This window comes from Populus alba, chromosome 16 (assembly GCF_005239225.2).
Source record: "Populus alba chromosome 16, ASM523922v2, whole genome shotgun sequence".
Classification (NCBI taxonomy): Eukaryota; Viridiplantae; Streptophyta; class Magnoliopsida; order Malpighiales; family Salicaceae; genus Populus; species Populus alba.
In genome coordinates, this window is record NC_133299.1 from 1,446,506 (window position 1) to 1,462,205 (window position 15,700).

Below are 15,700 nucleotides of genomic sequence, written 5' to 3' on the forward strand. Positions count from 1 at the left end.
TCATAATTTTCTACGAAAAGGTACAATTTTATACACACACACACGTCCAATGAAAAAAAAAAAAAAAACTATTTTTGACAGGAATTTGAAGGTACTGTTATCGTTAAAATAAAAAATAAAAAAGAGAAATTATTTATTTCGATCTTTAATTAGATTCAAATTCGATACATGATATTGCATCAATTCTCAAGTGGTCTTATTAATTAATGTAATAAGTGAACTTATAAATACAATAACATTACAACAACTTCCTTACACCTTAAAAAAAAAAAAGTTTCTACAATAATAACATGTTCACTCTACAAAGTTTATAAAAAAATAGCCTAATAAATATTTGTTATTATGCTACAATTTGTTTTTTATTTGAAAAAATATCATATTAATTTTTTAAATATTTTTTTTAATAATATTAATATTAAAAAAAATATTTTTATATATTTTTTAAAAATATCTTATACCACACATGCATATGATATAGGATGGTGTACGAAACTATTACAAGAATAATCTAGTTTGAAAATAAAATTAAAAAATCAAAGCAAATGTTAGAAAGTGCTTGTTTACGCGGTAACTTTAGCTTTTATACCAAACGCCCACTAAAGCAAACTGTACCGATAACATATTTTGGTAATATTAAAACTTAATTTATTGTTTGTGTGGAACCCATATAATTTATGTTGGAACTACTGGTTTATCAAAAGCAGCTGAGAGCTTCTTCTTTTTTTGTCGTGTCTGTATTAATTCACTCAGCACTATTCACTCAAGAAGTAAACAATATCTACATTGTGTATTATTTTACTCGGCAAGTAAAACATATAAGTTTAGTGTGCAAATTAAATTTCTCAAGTTAATGGAGAATTGAAAAAGGATATAATAAAAAGGTAAATTGGTGCAATTATAGGTAAAGAAAAGGACTGATTTGAAACATAATCAATAGTAGAGGGCATGTTTATGGTTTGCCAAAGAAAATATATATTTCGATGACCAAGTATATAAATGTGAGCAACATTTATGGAACAAAAACATGCGTTTCAATTCAATTTCACAGCTAATATATAGCAAATTAAACTATGAAATTCTTTTTACATTATTGAACATGAAAAAACATTTTCATCACTGAATATTGGACAGGGATAAACATATTCTTGGGAATTTTGAGGAGGATAATGAAACATATTCTTATTATTATTGTTGTTGTTGCTGCTGTTATTGTTATTTTTATCCTTCGGTGCTGCCTGGTTTTGTTGCTTTAGTATCTCAACATGAATCCCCAGCTTTTCCATAATTTTCTGGGCAAGTTTTGGTGGATCGAAAGCTCCCCTAACAGTCACTTGTGAATTCTTCATATCTGGCTCCACACTTGAAACTCCTGACATAAAAATATCATATACAAGATTATTATACAAAGAAAGAAAAGAAAAAAATAAGAACTTTTTTTATCATCTACAGAAATGACTGATTTTTCTGTCCACATCCATGTAAAATTCAGAATAGAAACAGTGATTGGGAGTTTATAAGTTTTAATCTTTTTTATATCCTCTAATTAATCACTTTCAACTGTTGAATAATCCAAAGTAAATTAATAGATAAATGGTTATGTATAATTTATTTATTTTTGTTTTAAAATCCAGATGACATGCTTGGATCAATTTTCACATGCCGAGGTTTCTTGTATATTTGGAAGAGAAGAAATCGAGAGAAAAGATTAACCATAGCTTAAGATTCAATTGGCTCCTCAACAATTTAATAAATACGTTTCTATTTTATTAAATAATCATGGAGGAATCAAAGAACTAGCAAAGAAGATCATCTTTACTGAAAATAAATACGGTAGATTGAAAGTATACTTACCTTCCATTCTCAGTACTTTTTTCTTGACGCCATTAGCACAACCTTCACAATGCATATTCATTTTCAGCACCACTATCTTTACTTGAGGCTACACGATCCATATATCCAAGTCAATAACAAGTCGAAAATATAAAATTATTAAATATTAAATTCAGTATAAATTATTATATGCGTGCGTGCTGCATCTTACCACTTGTTTTTTTTCTGGTTCTTTTTTATCTTGAGCACTTGGTTTTAGTTTTGGAGATATGAGTTCAACATTTCTACTGTATTTTCCTTGAAGTCTCTCCAAAACTTTCGATGGATCAGCCTTCGGTCCCTTCACCATTACCTTGTTCTGTTTGCTATCCATCTTAACTTCTTCCACACCTGACCATTAAAGCTTTGCCCACCGAGTCAAAATGGAGCGACGGAGATGAAAAGAAACACACAGAGTTGTAAGATTTTAACCAGTTACCTTCAAATCCTTTCAGGATATATAAGATTTTATCAGCACATCCTTGGCAATGCATGTAAGCTTTCAACACAATTTCTTTTCCCTTGTTTTCTACTTTGTTTTCTTCTTTGTGCTCCTCATGTGGCGTCACGACTGCCTCTCCATTCCTTTCCTGGCAGCCAGCTCCATTTTGTGCTGCATTACCATCTTTTTTTCCCTAAAAGGTAAAAACAATATTCCATATATTCAAAACATGAAAAACTATTATCTGATGAACAAATTAACACAAAGAAGAGGAAGAGGGTACTCAATACCTTTCCCATTGCTTAGTGATTATCTCTTGCAGGTCAAAAACACTGATGGTGGGAGATGGCAATGACTACAAATTGAATATAAACCCTATCCTTCCAAGTTTTTCTTTCTTTATCTTATAGGTTAGAAGGGCAGGATTCCATGTGTGTGTGTTTGTGTGTATACGTATACGTATATCCTAAATTACGATAATTAGTTGCATACGTTACAATACTATGAATTACTTAAACAAGTGGAGCAAAAAGCTCTTCAATGATTTGTGAAAGAGGATATTGCTTATTTTAGAAACATCTTATACTTTTTTGTATACTACTTAAAAAGTAATGACCATTTTTGAAAAAAAATTAACCACCACGTACCTTTGGACTTCCATAACCTATTTCTAATTAATATGGCTAATAATTAATTTAGGCTGTTGTCATAGATTACAAGTGACATATTGTAAATTTGATATATAAGATGATAAATATTTGCTATAAAATATTTAATTATGAGAAATCATATTCAAGATTGTTCATTAAATAATTGATTTCCTTTCAGTGGTAATTAATTAAATAATTGATTTTATCTTTTAATGTTTTCCATAACAGTTAATCCTCTTTTTTTTTTTTTTTTTTTTTTATCATCTACAACTAATTATTATCTGTTTGTCTTCATAAACTGCAAATAAACGGCAAATTAAATGTATTGCTACTTTAAGAGTTCGAGCTTTATTGAGCAATTAAAAAAATTAATGTTTTTAATTAATCCTACGAGTAAGTGGAGTTGTGGAAGGACCCCCAGAGGATCATCCATTTCCAATTAAAACATCTACAGGATAAGTTATAGTTAAGAGGGTTAAGTGTTAATCATCTTGTTGTCTGGCCTTCAAGTTTGAAAAACAAAAATATTAAATCAGGTAATTATAAGAAATTTGACTGAATAATCAACTATAAGTGTTTTATTCATTAAAAAATATACGTGTTTACATATTGTATGAATATCTTTCTTCAAAATAATAATCGTTGATATGAACTGAAAACTGGACAACTGAAGAGATAAATATATATATTTTATATTTAAGAATTAATAAATGATTGTAACCATTGATCTCCATCAATAAATGACACGTTGAGGAAAGGAGAAGCTTGTGTATCATTAAGTTTTTGAACATAAGGTGCCCTCATAGTCATATTGGCTCCAGCACCAAAACAATTGTATTCTCCATAGAAAACAGTCCTGCAAAATATGTTATGATATGTATTAATTACCAATTATCAAGTAATCAAGTTAATTAATTACTTTAATAATGTGAGAAATCTGAGTAAATATGGATTCTATGGTTCGTACTGGTCTCTGGTGGGATCATTGAAGTCATTCCAGCCCTCAGGCGCAACGATATCAGTCATGCTAGTGTATGAAAAGATGACAGAGGAATATGGCCTCCAAGCTCTACCTAGCCATATTCTTCCTGTACCTCCTAAGGTGCAATTTACAAAGGCAAAACCTGTGTTTTCATCCTTGGAATTTCTACCGTGTGCTGTTACTGCTCCATTTATGCCTCTTGCTCCTGGAGCTACTGGGTTAGCCATAGAAATCAACTGGCAATTCTGTAGAAAATGTCCAGTATTGAGAGCTTAGAGATTGTGTTAAATGCAGTATAATCTGATATTTATGAAATATTTTTATTCGGTACCGACTTAAATTTGAAGTTTAAATAATATGTCATCTCGATTAAATAATATTTTTGTTCTGTTCCAACTTAAATTTGAAGTTTAAACAATATATCGATTAATTAATAAATTTTCATATTCCCATGATAGTAATTTATAGAGGTTTAATGGTAAAATAATAATAAAACCATGCCTCCAATGGTTTGGTGCTCCCTGTCTCAAATCAGTACTAATTCTTTTATTTTTTCTATAGTTTTTAGTTAATATATGACAGAACAATCTCTTAATACATGGGGGATGAGCTTGCCAATTCATGCCTGATACATAAGGAATTTTCCATACACAAGACTATAATAATCAAGCTGCATATTTCTTGGACTCTTTGTCAAGCGGAGTCATGTTTTGCCATGATTTCATTGCAAGACCACCCGGCCCTCTCAAAAATGTCATGTTACTTGGCCATGGAGCAAATGTCCTTTGACATGGCCTTAATTAGTACTTGGGATCATAATTAATAGAGTTCCTTGCTTGCACCCTTTATCATTCCTTGACTTTGAGCATGGTGATTAATCTCTCATAATTATAGCAGGTGGTGTAATTTTTCAACTTAGTTTCATAGCATGCATGCATAAGAATTTATAATAGTAATTAAAATGAAGAATTAGATAGCAGGAAGGCTTGCTTCAGATAAAAATTAAGTCACCTCGTAGAGTGACCTTGCATTGCCAAAGATGAAATCAATAGAGCCTTGGATATAACAATCCTTAAAGTAATGGCGACCTCTATCATCATGAAGGGTGTCTTGTGCTCCAAAGAATCCACAGCCCAGAAAGAAAGCTTGGTCTCCAGAGATTCTAATCGCCACTGCTTGGGCTCCAACATCACCGGGGCTCGGAATCGGAGCAACATTCTAGCACGAAAAAGGAAAAATGTTACTACTTGTCTTCTCACGACACGATGTGGTTTAATGCTGTTGAGCTAACATATCTTACCATGAAACTTATGTTCTTAGCAATGAAGCTGTTCGAGAAAACTTGAACAGAACCGCTATAAAATGTCCCATTAGAAGATTTTGCAGTGTCATTCCATACAATAGCAGTTGATGTATAGCCTTGTCCTTGAAATGTAATGTTCTGTTTGTACTTTAGAACGGTGACTTTCTCGCTAAAACAGGCCAACAAAATCATAGTGATAAAGTTTAGTAACTTCAAAGAGAAAAACAGGAAAGCAAACCCGTTGTTCTGCTTATAATCCACAACAACGTATTTTCTCTTGAATTCTCTTACACCATCCTTCGATCAGATCGAAAAGATGAATTTAGACTCGATGCGAGTAAGTTGGTCCCCGAATACCACATGACTATATATCAACTACTTAAAATAAAATAAAATAAAGAACTAACTTACTAGTAAATGCCAGAATTGATCCAAATTATGGTTCGTTTCTGACTAAAATTCATGACCGAATCAACAGCTGATTGAACTGTTGTGAAATTACAGCATCCGTTTCGATCGACACAAATGGTTGAGGTTGTGTTAGTGTCTGGAGGGGGGAAGTCAGGAGGGAAATCTTCACAAATGTTGACTATTTTCCCATCACTATGGTGTTTATTATGGTGGTGGTGGTGACGGCGACCTTCAATGCTATATGGAACGAAAGTTGCAATAAAAGGCGATGAAAAAGTGGCCAAACCAAGTTCAATGAGCTGGTGCAACAGAGAAAGGTTTGGACTGATAAGAACAGTCGATGCCATGATTGCCAAAAGCGCAACCAGGAGAGTGAAAGAAATGTTTCTAAGGCTCATTTTTTTTCTTTATTCGGAAGAGGAAATGGGCGAAGAGGATTGGTTGATAATATTTTTTGCAATAGTTAGTACTATATAAATATGTATGCACTTGAAGTGAAAGAATTGATAACATGTCTTGCAAATCACCCTGTCTCTTGTCGATTCTTAGGACAATTTCCAAGCTATCCAAAACTTCTTGTGGATGAGGCTTGAATTATGGAACAGGAAAAGCAAGCTCCTCGGTGCCCGTTTATCTATACGGTTTGTTGCATTTTTCAAGCAAAAAAAAACCCATTATTTTATGCCTTTTTATTTCAAATGCAGTTTTGCACGCTTACTTCATGTTTGAAATTGTGATTAAATGTTTTTCTTTAAGTATTTTTATTTGAGAAAATATTAAAATAATATATATATTTTTATTTTTAACATAGCATATCAAAATAATTAAAAAATATTAAAAATAATAATAATTTAAAACCAATAATTGGACCGTATTTATCTATCAGAAGCATCAATATAGGACTAAATGAATGGCATTGGTGAAGAATTGATGGCTTCATCTTTGAAAAATAAATGGATCATCAAACCTTGTCCTTGTCCTCAGAATATTTATGGAATCACACTATTATTAAAAATAATAATAATAAACAAAAATAAAAATAAACAATAAGTTAATCTAAATGATCTGAATCATTTATTTTTTTAATTTAATCATAAATATAAATTTAATTTTAATATATAAAGTTAATCCTTTAATATGTACTCGAGGATATGTAAAAATTTTGCACTTAAATTTTGAAGTAAAATGGGACATAAATATTTTTATTTTTAATGAAAAAATAGACATAAATTTTAGTTAAGCTACAAAGCTTATTATTTATTATCTATAGGATTTAAGTTGAGAGAAAAAAAAAATGGTGTGATGGACCAAAGCATAAAGCCCAACTCTCAAACCATTGAGCTAAAGCTCAGTCCTAAAATCCTCACACCTTGAAGCCGGGCTAATCCATAGTGCTCACCTTACATCCTCCCAAATGGCAGCTCTTGGCATCTCCCACTGAAGTTGCCTTTGTCTTAACACCAAACCAAAACCAAGACAAAAACACTAACTTCTTCTGGGTTCAATGCCAACATTTCATGTCCAAAAGGAACAACAAGAATTAGATCAAAGTTTGAAACTTTCTCGTTTTAACAGCAAGATTTGCGTCGAAGTTTGAAACTTTTCAGGTAAGAATTGTTACTGGTATGCAAATTTTGCCTCTTCTTGTTATTGGGTTCCGTTGAATATTAGTAATGGTTAGTAGATCATCTACTAGATTCTTGGATATTTGTATAGCATCTATTTGCAAAGCCAAGCATTTAAAAAGAGCAGAAACTGTGATTATTGATGGTACAATACTGGGTGTTTTGCCTGATGTTGTTCCTTAAGATACACTGATTAATGCTTGCTCTCGTTTTGTTAGTTTTGAGGCTGCTTATTCAGTTCTTGATAGAATGAAAGAAGCTTGTATAAACCCTGATGTTTTTACTTGTAATTCTTTGATTGCTGGTGCTATGAGGCATTGTTTGTTGTCGAAATGTATGGATTTGTTTGAGGAAATGCTTGAGTTGCGGATAAAAGCTGATGTTTGGAGCTATAATACTTTGATGCATTGTTTTTTTAAGCTAGGAAAGCCTGATGAAGTGAATCGGGTTTTTACGATGTTATACTTTGTTGTTGATCTCCTTCTCCAGCTACGTTTAATACTATGCTTAAGGGGCTTTGCAAGAATGGTTTTGTGGAGAATGCACTCGTGTTGTTTAGGAATTTAAAGAGACACGGGTTTGTTCCTTCATTGGTTACTTCTAATATTCTTATTAACAGGCTGTGTAAAGCTCGGAGATTGAAGACAGCTAGGTGAATATTCAAGGAACTTGGTGCATCTGGGCTTGTTCCGAATGTTATAGCTATACCACAGTTATGACATGTTGCTTTAGATCTAGGAAATTTGAACAAGGGTTTGAGATTTTTTAGGAGATGATTGATAAGGGGGTATACCTTTGATGGTTTTGCATATTGCACAGTTGTTGGTGCTTTGGTCAAGACTTGTAGAATTGAAGAACCAAGTCATTATATGGAGCGGATGGTGAACACTGGTATTGGTATTGAGATGACATCTTATAATGCACCGATTAATTTGAACTGCAAAGGTAGTAAGTTGGAAGTGGCATGTGAAATACTTGATGAAATGGATAAGGTTTAGAATGTGATGAGTAGACACACACGATTCTGATGAATGGGTTGTGAGAGGAAGGTGATGTTTATGGGGCCATGGAGTATATGAATGTAGTGGGTTTCAATTCAACTTGGTTGCTTTAAACACAATGGTTGATGGGTGGTGTAAAGCTGACTGGATTGATTGTGCTTTGAAAATCTTTGATTCAATGGATACAAGGGATTCTTTTAGCCACTCCTCCTTGATTCACAATCTTTGCAAGGATGGAAGGTTCCGTTGTGCATCCAAGCTCTTGTTCTCTTGTGTTAGAAGTGGCATGAGTATACTCCCATCTACTAAGCATGCAGTTTTTGACAGTCTTAGTCGTTCTGGTTGTCAAAGAGAAGCAAAGATACTTGAATCAGAAATTAAACTGGCTCTTTCAGCATTCGTTTAGGTGCACTGTGGAGGTGGAATGTTTTTCTGGCACTTATTTAATTTGTTAGTCATTTACAATGCAAAGCCCATTTTGTTGAAATAGAACTGCAAACATTGACAGTTACGTTTAGAGCTCCCAAAGTGCTTCTTGTGCTAATAAGACATACTGTACAAAATACAAATTGGTCTTATGAACCAGGGTAAATTGGAAACTGAATTTCATTAATATCATTCGAGCATCATCATTGTAACATTGTTCTTGACGAGAACACGTTTGGCCAAATCTACTCTTGCTGAAGAAAGGACAGTTACCAACCATGCCAATATTGGTGGATGAAGGAAGAACAGACACATGACAGTTTTTATTGTTGGTGGTCTCACAGGTGAAACTGTTTTATATATCAATGATGGTCTTGTTGGACTACTTTTGAGTTCAAATTTAATGATAAACTTGATTGTACACTACTGTTTCACTGTCAAAGCACTTTTTTTTTTTTTTGGATCAGCAAGTTGAAAAACTTGTTTATGGTTTTGTGGTTATGTCGTTGCATTGTTTTCATTGCTGATTTGTTGGGGACTAGTGTAAAGAAACTGTAGCTTTTCAACTGCTGCAAAGTGAGGATTATTTTCATGTTAACTAATGAACTTTCCTTGCTGAAAATATTAGGTTCATCTTTCACCTTAATTTAAGATTTTCCTTGGAATTTTTGCTATCTTTTCCCAAATACATGAAAAGTTGATTGTGATCCATCATAGTTTCCAAGTTACACAACTCATGTTGTCAGACCTCTGAACAGCTGAGCTTCACTGGTCGATGCTGCTGATAGAAACATGCCAACACTCTGTATATTTCCTTCATCCATCCCTCCTTTAATGCAACAGGTCGGCAAGGTGGAACGCATTTCTTGTGCTCTGTTTGTATCGAGCCATCCTGTTTCAGACACCACTGAAGTCTCCCTCAATCCAGTATGTGGCCGCAGCAATAACCTTCTTAATTACTAATCATTTTTCTGGCAAATCACTTCGATCGGTAATGCAGATAAAGCCAGGAGATTTTCACCGCGCTAAAATTCTTTTGTAGCATAGTAATTTCACCCCATTCTAAACTTCACATCACATTTATCAACTTTTCAAGGAGTTTAATTCAACGTAGGTTGAGCAATACTTTGTCCTCAATACAACAAAACATTCTTCATTGTTTTTTGTTGCCTTTTGTTCTCTAACTACAGTTCATGTACATTTCTAGGGCATCCACCAGTGCGATGATTGATGGAACAGCTTTCCATAATCTGTGCCACTGGAGCTGTAACATCCCGCAAGTCTTGCAAGCTACTACTTGAGTGTTTTCTACAAGAGATTATTACTAGGAAATTAGAGGTGGTCAGTGTGCATCAAATCAATCATAGTATAGGGATTCACCATAACAGTCAGTAATTATACAAGGACTCACTATAATTGACCAGTTAAACAGCTCTGTTCTGCATGAACTTGGAGCACTGTGGGCAAAGGTTGTTAGCATGTGACCTGAGGATTAGTTGGGTCAAATGTTTGATACCTTCCTTGTCATAAATACAAAATATTTAAGTGATTAAATCTTCAAGGAGCTCTGAAATAGCATGACACAAGACTTTGCTAGTGTTTTCTTAACCCACCTTGAAAAAACAGAAGAGACAAACATCCAATCCCTCTGTTGCTTTAATCTAATTCAAGACAAACGTGTTCACTTTTTTTTATTATTATTAATGTGGATGTCCGGGTCAGTTTGCGCGCACCATGACTAATCACACGGCTCACTGAACATCCTGCAAGCCTAGTGAGCAAGTAAGGCACCGCGGGGGTGACAGGCATACCGCACAGGAAGGACCCAATAGAGATAGGAAGGGAACAAACTCTCCAGCTCCACTCCCACTGGAACTCGAACCGAAGTTTGAAGGAAGGAGAGCTGCCCCAACAATCACTGAGCGAACAACCTGTTGGTGACAAACGCGTTCACTTTCACCTTCCACGTTGAGTGCATTTATACCAACTTATTAAACCCCACTTAATATATGAATTAGGTTACTTAACATATGAATTAAGTTACAAGTTGAATAGATTAATTTATTATATATTTAATTGAGTTAATTTTTATATATATTTTTTAAATTTAACTTGAGTTAACTTCTAAATTAATCAGGGTTCCTCTAAGATATAAATATAAAATAAAACAATATACATTAATATTTAAATCTTTTTTTGTATTTGTTAGGCAGGCAGCTAGCATTCCGTCCTGTTAAGCTTATCTCTCCGAGAGAGATATTTATGGCACGCCGCACGGCAAGCATGGTATTTTCAATTGGTCAATCATATGAGTCAAATTCATTTGATGATTGATGCCATATTATTGTTTATAGCATTTTTGCACATGTGATTATTCTGAAGTGTACCAAAGGATCAAATCCCTTATATATTATATGGAGCAATCCTCTTCTTTCTGTGAGTATTCAGATTCCTAGGGTCAAAAGTAACACCATCTAATTGAACTCGAATGTTTTGCCTTGAGCAGAAAAAAGTAATTTTATTATTATTAAACCGGTTCGATGTAGACTAGTTTTATAATAAATAAAAAAATTAATTTTATATAACCTGGTTAAAAACTTGGATTAATCCCATTGATTTTTTAAAAATATTTTGTTACCAACATTATTTTAATCTTCTTTTTTTGTAAAAAATTGATTTAACCTATGTAATTTATGATCTAAATATTGCCTTGGCTCGGACTCTAAATTAGGTTTAATAAATATGAAATTGTGTGATCCCTGTAAAATGAGATTTTTGTGGTTTATTTTGCTATTTGATACAGATATATGCCATTTGCAAATAATTTATATGCATATTTCACTTAAAAAAAAAAATCGAAAACCTTATGGAGGAAGAAAGGCATCACTTTTGACTACTAAGTCGTAGCGCTTGTTCATCCCTATCTTAAACCATGATTTGTAAGGAAGGTGAAGTGGAACCAAAACAAAACAATTTTAGGCATATAATTTGTTGGAAATTTGTTTCACATGGTTGGCTCCCACAATAAATTACTTTTCTTCCCTCTATAATCATTGTACTTGTTTTATATTTAAATTATTATAAAATATAATTAACTTTATTTATTAATTAACATCAATGACGTCAGATGACATCAGATGGTATTATTCGTATTATTTAAAAAATTAATTAAAATAAATAATAATAAATTTAAAAATAGATATGAAAGCTACTCCATACTCTATTTTGCTGGATGGCGTTCCATTATGAACATCCCAAAATTAATTATTTCATTTCCCTCTAATATCAATTACATTCCACAAAATAGAAGACAAAGCCAATTATTTCATTGCCTTCAAATTCAATATTTATCCACGTGATTGACATAGCCTAATTACTGTAATTAGGTTGAAAATTATGGTGGCTTAGATAATAATGTTCAATTAGCCAATTGGGGATTGATGTGATCTTAGTGAATCAAAAGGCACCCATATTAATTCAAATTAGCAAAGATTAGGGTGTATATTTGACTTTGTAATTAAAGTGGACCTTTTCCTTTCCATGTCATTGAGGCCCATGATACACCCACATTCACCCCCTCTTCCCATCTCTCACTCAAATCAATCTCTTTCTGGGAAATTTGAGGTCTTAAATTCCCTACAATTCACGAAAAGTTTTTTTATTTTTCTCTCAATTTGGAAGAGTATTTATCGTCATTAATTGTGACATAAAGTTAGATAAAGGTAGTTGTACAAAGAATATACACCTGGATTTTTCTTTCTCAACTTAGCATTTCTTGAAAATTAATGCTAGAAAATGTTTCACGAAGTCATCAGTTTTCTTAAAAATCACTTATTTCAACTTAGTATTTCTTAAAAAATAATACTAATTTTAGATAAGATTAGCATTAATAAAATTGAATCAAAGTCATAAGAAAATAATTAAAAGAGGAAAACTTTAAAATGAAATGATTACTTTTTTTTTAATTAATCTGTTTGTTAATATAATACACTACAGTATACCGCACTAATAAATAGTATTGCACTTGATTTGTGTTTGAAAAGTATTTTTAAAAAAATTAAATTTTTTTTTTAAAATTAATATTTTTTGGTATTTTCAGGTTATTTTGATATGCTAATATCAAAAATAATTTTTAAAACAATAAAAAAAATATTATTTTAATATATTTTTAAATAAAAAAAAAAAAAATCACAATCTAATCATATTCGTAAATATAGACTCTTTAATAGTATTAAGTGGTTATTTGAAATCACTTTTTAATATTGTGTCTAATAAAAAAATTAACAAATAAAATATGTTTAATATTTTTCATTTATTTTTTCGATGCAATCCAAGTGTTTGAATTAGCAATTTGGCCGTCGTTAAAAGGTTAATTCTCCTTGGGAGCTTGCATATGTGTAATTAAATATATAAAATGAATAAAACGAGCTAGCATACTTATTTCCCTGTATCATACTTGGCCCATGGTTTTTGAAAGCAAACCAAATGCCTTGAAAATTATAATTAACAATATATTTCTAATGATCGAGAGCAACAAAAAAGAAAGAAAAAAAGAGCTAAGAAACAAAGCATGTGGCAGACTTAAATAGAAAAGTACTTGCCACATTTTAGAGCCAAGTAAAAAGAAGAAAGAAAACCAATGAAAAAAAAGAAAAAAAAATGCTATCAAGTGTCATGAGTAGCACAATATTTACGTTGGTCAATGGTTGTCTCATAGGACAAGTCAGTGCCTAACTTTCGTCTTTATGTCCCTCTCAGAATAAGAAAGTATTACTTCTGTTCTCATTGGAGCTGGAAGATGGAGGCCTAGAAGGAGCCACCAGGGAGGAAATTACAGCTCCTTCAGTTGAGTACCCATGATCAGAGACTTCCATGGTTGTAGCGGCTCTAGGGTTTCCAAGTCTTTGAAAGAACACATCACCAGGAGCAGTGGTGGTACTAGTGTTGGTACCCATATTACTGTTTCTCAGTGAGAACATGTATGGTGGTGGTGGCTGGCTTTGCTGCTGAAATTGCTGCTGCTGCTGCTGATGATATTGCAAATGATACCCCGGGGGCATCATAACTGGACCAGGGTGATTACCATGATGGCCTTGACGATGAACACCTACTGCATAACCAAAATTTGTGGCATTAATTTGTGATCCTGTTGCAAATGGTGCACTAGGACCCCCGGTGAATTGTTGCACCATGGCTCGGAAATTCGTGGTGTCTGTATTGAGTAATGTTGTCGGGGTTCTTCTTGAAGCCCTAGACCTTCTCCGAATAGGCTTGGCAACTCGACCTTCGGGGCTCAAATGACCACTTGAGCTAGGATTGCCCGAACCCATAGGGTTCGATATGCTGGCCGTGTCCATGGCGGTGCTGGCGATGATATTCACATCAGCGACCCCACGATCGTTGAACATGGGTCGAATAGGAGGTAAAACTTGGTTCGAGAGATTTTGTTGATAGAATTGAGACCAATCGGGAGGATTATCGGACATGATTTTGCTCATGACCTTAATTATAAGAGAAAGAAACACAAACTATAGCATATATTTAGGGCGCCGCTATGTATATGTGCGTGATTTTTCTTCGGCAAGTTTGAAGGGAGGAAATGAAGTTAGGCCTATGGTATTTATGGAGGTTCAACATGGTCAAAGAAACAGTGCAGGAGAGATCCTGGCCATTGATCCTTGCTTAAAGGATACTCCCAAGCTAATTTGTCACGTGAGATGGCACGTGGGTGCTGTCATGTAATGTGGTTTCTGGAAAGTCTATGTACTTACTTCATGAGGGCATGGATGGCTGATATTTTTGAGGTTGCATGGTTCCTTGAAGCAACATTCATAGGGCTCTATCAGGATGAGATCATCTCTTCAAGGTGGCCACGTCAGCTGAAGACTTTTTGTGTGGTAGGTGACATTGGGTGAGTTGGAGTCTTCGAAGATGCAATTCTTTTTATGGGAAATAGCCATGTACCTTCTCCCAAGTTTTTGCTTTTAACTAGTCCTCCTTCATAATCATGACTACAGATGTCATGGTATCCGTCGATTGATTTCTTGATTTCATATTCTATTTAATATTTATTGAATAAAAAATTTAATTGTTTAATAAAGGGTTTAACTTCACAATCAACCTAATATTAAAAAATAAAATTAAAAAAATAATAATAAATATTTCATTAAAAACCAAATACTGAGGTTTTTTTTTTAAGAAAACATATCAGGTCAAATGTACGGCCGTGAGTGAACCCGTTTATCAGTATCTTAAAAAAAAAATACCATCATAAAACTTTTTTTTGAATGAAACATGTTGATACGAAGTTTAACTATTTTTACAAGAACTAATTATTTCCTTCTCTTTCACTGTTTTCTTGCAACTTTCTCCTTTTTCTTTTTAACCAAGATACTAATAAATAAAATAAAATAAAATAAATTTTTTAAATCAAAATAAAAATTGTTGTAAATTTGAGGTGAGCCATGTATTTTTTTTTTTTTTTAATTTGAAGCTTAATTTATATAATTAGAGACATAAAATGATGAAGTTAAAAGGAAAAAAATTTTAAATAAAAAATAAAAATTAGACAGAAGGTTCACTTTTCATATAAATAATTCCTAACCTTATATATGTTTAGTTTTTGTTAATTAACTAGTTCACAAGCCCTGCTCTGCTGCATATATATATATATATATATATATATATATATATATATATATATATAAACATACTAAAAAGCATCTAGTTTTTAATGAAACCTATGTAAAATCATGGCGTGTTAATTAACCATACACCTTTAAAAATAAAATCAAAGTAAAATGCAATTTCAACAAGTTTCCTTAAACTACCAAACAAACTCCTAGTTTTCTTGCCACGAGGTCTCAATTTTCAACCTTCACGTGTGTTAGAAAGTTAAGGTGTTGTGGTGCGACAAGTTTTACACTTGGTAACTTTGTCTCACATCTCACAACAAAAAACTTACTTATTCCAAATCACAAATAAATTAAAT

The 15,700-nt window shown here is 32.8% G+C and overlaps 2 protein-coding genes and 1 pseudogene across 2 annotated transcripts; 1 reads left to right on the plus strand and 2 right to left on the minus strand.

The window, feature by feature from the left end:
• Nucleotides 1-3,563: 3,563 nt before the first annotated feature.
• Nucleotides 3,564-6,084, minus strand: LOC118037272 (probable pectinesterase 8). Its single transcript, XM_035043182.2, has 5 exons — nt 5,658-6,084; nt 5,244-5,415; nt 4,955-5,161; nt 3,929-4,188; nt 3,564-3,817 (listed from the first exon to the last, which is right to left on the minus strand). The coding sequence occupies exons 1-5, from the start codon at nt 6,053-6,055 to the stop codon at nt 3,658-3,660; spliced, it is 1,197 nt and encodes a 398-aa protein (XP_034899073.1). The 5' UTR covers nt 6,056-6,084; the 3' UTR covers nt 3,564-3,657.
• A 1,177-nt stretch (nt 6,085-7,261) lies between these two features.
• On the plus strand, nt 7,262-9,307 carry LOC118037273 (pentatricopeptide repeat-containing protein At5g46680-like; annotated as a pseudogene).
• Nucleotides 9,308-13,195: 3,888 nt separating this feature from the next.
• LOC118037274 (uncharacterized) lies at nt 13,196-14,309 on the minus strand. Its single transcript, XM_035043184.2, has one exon. It carries the CDS (start codon nt 14,205-14,207, stop codon nt 13,464-13,466), a length of 744 nt encoding a protein of 247 aa, XP_034899075.1. The 5' UTR covers nt 14,208-14,309; the 3' UTR covers nt 13,196-13,463.
• Between the last annotated feature and the right edge of the window lie 1,391 nt (nt 14,310-15,700).